This window comes from Tupaia chinensis, unplaced genomic scaffold, assembly GCF_000334495.1.
Source record: "Tupaia chinensis unplaced genomic scaffold, TupChi_1.0 Scaffold140338_1, whole genome shotgun sequence".
Taxonomy (NCBI): Eukaryota; Metazoa; Chordata; class Mammalia; order Scandentia; family Tupaiidae; genus Tupaia; species Tupaia belangeri.
The window spans coordinates 136,089-140,941 of NW_006200215.1; the positions used below are offsets into that span (position 1 = coordinate 136,089).

At 40.1% G+C, this 4,853-nt stretch overlaps 1 protein-coding gene across 1 annotated transcript in view; it reads left to right on the forward strand.

The window, feature by feature from the left end:
- The window catches only part of LOC102493764 (developmental pluripotency-associated protein 2-like), a 10,707-nt gene that overhangs the window by 4,082 nt on the left and 1,772 nt on the right, over nucleotides 1-4,853 (forward strand). Inside the window, 2 exon segments of the mRNA XM_014593325.1 lie at nucleotides 2,531-2,887; nucleotides 2,890-3,181. Of these exon segments, the coding sequence (XP_014448811.1) occupies nucleotides 2,531-2,887; nucleotides 2,890-3,181 (649 nt within the window).

Here is a 4,853-nt window from a genome sequence, read left to right on the forward strand (position 1 = left end):
GGTGATTTCTTGTCATCTGATGGATGGTGTGTTTCTTTCAAATTCTTGAAGTTCAGCCTTAATGTTCCGGAGCAAGCAGACAGAAGTGATCTAGAATCTCTTTGCCATTCTGTTGTGATCGCTGGTAAAGCAGATTCAGTAGATATTGAGGAAATTTTTAACCCTATTAGTATTTGGATGTTTAGCTACAGTGTCTTAGATGCGTCTAGTTCGCTGGAGTCATGTGGAACCGTCTTCTGAAGGCCGGGCTTCTTCTGCTGCTAGCTCGTTTGCTGGAGGCTGAATTATCAGTAGAAAATCTTCATTCTCTGAAATACCTATTTCACTGGAGCCATGTGGAACCTTCTTCTGAAGGCCAGGCTTCTTCTGCCTAGTTCGCTGGAGCCATGTGGAATCTTCTTCTGAAGGCCTGGCCTCTTCTGCCTCCTTATGTTTTCATATCAAGGTTTTATCCTTTTACATTTAAGTCCACGATCCATTTTGAGTTACTACTTGTAAAAGGTGTGAAGTTTAGGTAGAGATTCACTTTCTTATTTATTGATAAAAGAGTAATTTGGAAGTGCATCTTTATTTTTAAATTATGATTTCACTTCTTTCTTTCATGAGAGGTAGGGGTTGTTGGGAAACAAGTACCCTTGATGGTCTTGCCACTCTGTGATCCTATCTCAGCCTCCCAGCCAGCCAGGAGTACAGATGAGCATGGATACACCTACGATGTTCAGGTTGATGTGGGATTTGAATCTGGGTCTCCCATGTGGCTCCAGTATCATGCAGCAGTGCCCAACTACCTATGGCAACATGACTGGGCCTAGAAGCTCATCTTTGGATGTGTTAATTGTGTTTTTATGTTTTCCTCTCCACTAACCTAAAATGAAGATGAAAATTCCTGGATTGATTCATTTTCTTTGGTCTTTTGGTATCTGTGGAAGGTCTCCAGATGGTTCCAGGTAAGGAATAGGAAGAAATAGGAAACTTTCATATTTGAAGTGTTAAATTTCTTTGCCAAATTTCTTTCTTTTCTTTTTTTTTTTTTGGAGAGGTTTTTGCTATAGTGCGCGTGTGCTCACCAGACAGACAGAGAGAGACATAGAGACAGAAAGCGAGAAATCACCCCCCAGGGGGGATGGTCACGTCGCAATCCCTTCTCCTCCATTCTCCTCTTGGGATCTTGGGCACGCACGCACATGCACCCGGCGTGAGTTTTAAGCCACCGGGTCCGGGACGCGAACCACGGTCAACCACGTGGGAGTCCAGCGACATAGCCATTATGCTAACTGCTGGTTCCCTTTGCCAAATTTCTTGATGAAATTATCAAATTAATGCAATATTTCTAATCTCAGATATTTCATTTAAAGATATTCCTGTATATGATTAGAGAGCCATTATGATAACACTACTCTCTTGTCACTCCAGCAGCCCCACAAAAAATTAGAAATTCAAGTAGAGATGCTGATTCATTGTGAAATCCAATAGAAACACTCAACAGCTCTCATGATTTGTATTTATAATACTTTTGAAAATATTTTTATTTATTTGAAACTATCTCATGGATATATGCAAATCTTTTGGCGATGTGATTTATCACAATTGTTGATCTGTGTACATCAAATTATCCTTAAATTTTTGAGATAAATGTCATTCAGTCATGATGTATAATCTTTTTTCTTAAGTTTTATTTTTTATATGTATATTTTTACATTCAATCACTGTATATCTTTACAGCATACAAAATGAATTTTGTCATATGAATACATTGTATATTTGTCCAAAGATATTATCATATACGTTATTGTCGACAGATAATTTTCCATGTTTGTGTCCCTTAGATGTTTTGCTTCATTTTTTCCTCTTGATTCCTTCTTCCCACCCCACCTTCCCCATTTCCCAGTTTTGATATACTGTTGGATTTGGTTTGTTAGTATTTCATTGAGAATTTTGGTATCCATCTTCATCAGTAATATCTGTCTGTAGTATTTGTTGTTGCATGTTGTCTTGTTTTTGTATTAGAGTAATACTAGCCCTTGAGAATGAGTGTGAGGGTTCCTTCCACCTTTTTAAAAAATAATTTGAGGAAAACTGGTATTAGTTCTTATCTAAAGATTTCTTTTTTTTTTTTCCTTTTTCTTTTAAAATAAAATCAGCAGAGATATTATTCATTTGGTCCTGGGCTTTTCTTTTCATTTTAATTTCTTTTTATTTCAATTTCTTTTATACATTCAATCTCATGTTACTTAGGTTACAAAATGAATATTCCAACATGTGTACATTTTTCACCAGTCCAGTTGACAATACTATAAAGTTATCTTCAATAGATAATAATCCATTTATTTGTCCCATAAATGCCCTGCCTTTCTGTTTTTCTCATTAATGTCTTTCCTCAGACTATACTCCTTCACTTGCTCTCTTCTCACACTGTATCTGGTATTCACAACCATTTACTAAGTTTCTATAACCTTTAGTCATTCAGTTTTAGCCATAGAGTGCGGACACTCGGGAACTATTTCGTCTTCAATTAATGACATGGATTGAGATACTTTGAGGAACTGGTGCCAACAATGTAATTTGAGTGCCCACAGCCAGAAAATAGACATTTATTTGAGGATCCAGAAACATGTTTACCCAGAGCAAAAACATCAAATTCTCAGAACACCACAAGATGCCAGATTGCATTTGAGGAAATGGAAGGAAGAGAAGGAGATGCTTAAGAAAAGTTACAAGATGAGCAAGGGAGAAGAAGAGACTAATATCGTGGAAGTGATATTTTCAGCTCAGGAAGCCATGATGATGTCATGGGTAAGAATCTCAGCAAGAGCAGTTCAGCCAAAGGCTACGAATTTATGTCTTATTCCTCCTTCAGTTGTGGCCCTTTTGCCACAAGTTTCTGGTGTCAGTGGTGTGTGGTCCATGGCAGACTTCTCCAGGCAGACACAAAAAATTGGGTTCACCTGCAGTTCCAGGCAGGTCCGGCCTGGGTGTCCAACACCCCCAGAAGGATGATTTCTCTCTTTCTGTTATCAACTTGTACTTTCCCATCCCCAGGCCTAGAAGGTAATGTGTTATGCCCTAAATGTGCTGAGAGGAATATGAAGATGATGAAAAGATTAATCACAATGAAAAAGACAAAGCAATGTTCTTTGAACCTTGTAGGAGACAACAATATGTCACCCCCAAATATGCCAGTGTAAGTATTTTGAGCTGAAGGCAATTGAGAAGAAGGTGATTAAAGAAATACTTTCTGCCTTCCCATTATTTGCCAAAAACAGGGCAAAGATTTATAAAAGTACTTCTACCAGGAAGGACAAATGATGGGGAGTCCATAGTTACATGGTCTTGCATCCCAATAATTGCTGTGCTACGTCCTAATCATCCTTAGTGACTCCTGATGCCTGAGTACATACTTGTATTTAGCTTCATTGAATATAATTTGCTTAGTTTCAATTAATACACTTTTGTTTTAGACTTTTTGCTACAGGCCACATGTGCTTGCCAGACAACACACACACACACAAACACACACACAGAGAGAGAGAGAGAGAGAGAGAGAGAGAGATCATTCCTCGGGGGGGTGGCTATGCTGCAATCCCTTCTTCCCCATTCTCTCAGGATTTGGGGCATGCATGCACACGTGCTCTGCATATTTTTCAGGCTGCTGAATCTGGGACTTGAACCACAGAGTTGGCCTAGTGGAAAATGTCACCTTAACCACTATGCCACCTGCTGGCCCAATACACTTTTCTATTTATTTTTTTAGCAGTTTTAGGTTTACAGAAAAATTGAGAAAAAGTACAGAGTTTTCTCTTATTCCCTCACCATGCCCCTCCTATTCCCAGTTTCCTCTATCATTAACAATGGGATTTTGATCATGCACTTACATGTGCTTGGCATGTTTCTTTAGTGTGGTACATTTTTATAGTTGAAGAGTCCATATTGATACATTGTTAGCTAAATTCTATAACTAAACCCCCATAGATAGTTATGTTCATCCTCTGTGTTATACATTCTATGGCTTTTGACAAATAGTTTCGCTGCCTTAAAAATCCTTTGAGGGAACCAGCAGTTAGCGTAATGGCTATGTCGCTGGACTCCCATGTAGTTGACTGTGGTTTGCGTCCCGGACCCGGTGGCTTAAAACTCACGCCGGGCGCGTGTGCACGTGCGTGCCCAAGATCCCGAGAGGAGAATGGAGAAGGGATTGCGGCGTGACCATCCCCCCGGGGGGTGATTTCTCACTTTCTGTCTCTATGTCTCTCTCTGTCTGTCTGGTGAGCGCATGCACCCTATAGCGAAAACCTCTCCAAAAAAAGAAAAAAATATCCTTTCAGTTTCATCTATTCATTGCTCTCCCACCACTCCTACCCCCAATGGGGTATAATCATGTCACAATTCTTTCTTTTTTCTCCATTTCTTCATCCCATTAGGATTTGGGGCATGCAAACACATGTCTGATGCAATTTTCAAGCCACCAGGGCTGGGATTTGAACTGTGTTCAGCCATGTGGGATCTGGCTTTCTATGTATAAGGCTTAATCACTACACTACGGGGATAACCCTGGAAGTCATAGATCCTTTTACTGTCCCATAGTCTTTTCCTTTTCCAGATTGTTTTATACCTGCAATCAAGTATGTAGCCTTCTCAGTTTGGCTTTCACATAGCAATATGTATTTAAGGTTACTCAGTGTGTTTTCATCATTCAAGAACTCATTTCTTGGGAACCAGCAGTTAGTGTAATGGCTATGTCACTGGACTCCCACGTAGTCGACCGTGGTTCGCGTCCCGGACCCAGTGGCTTAAAACTCACACCGGGCGTGTGTGTGTGCGTGCCCAGGATCCCGAGAGGAGAATGGCGGAGAAGG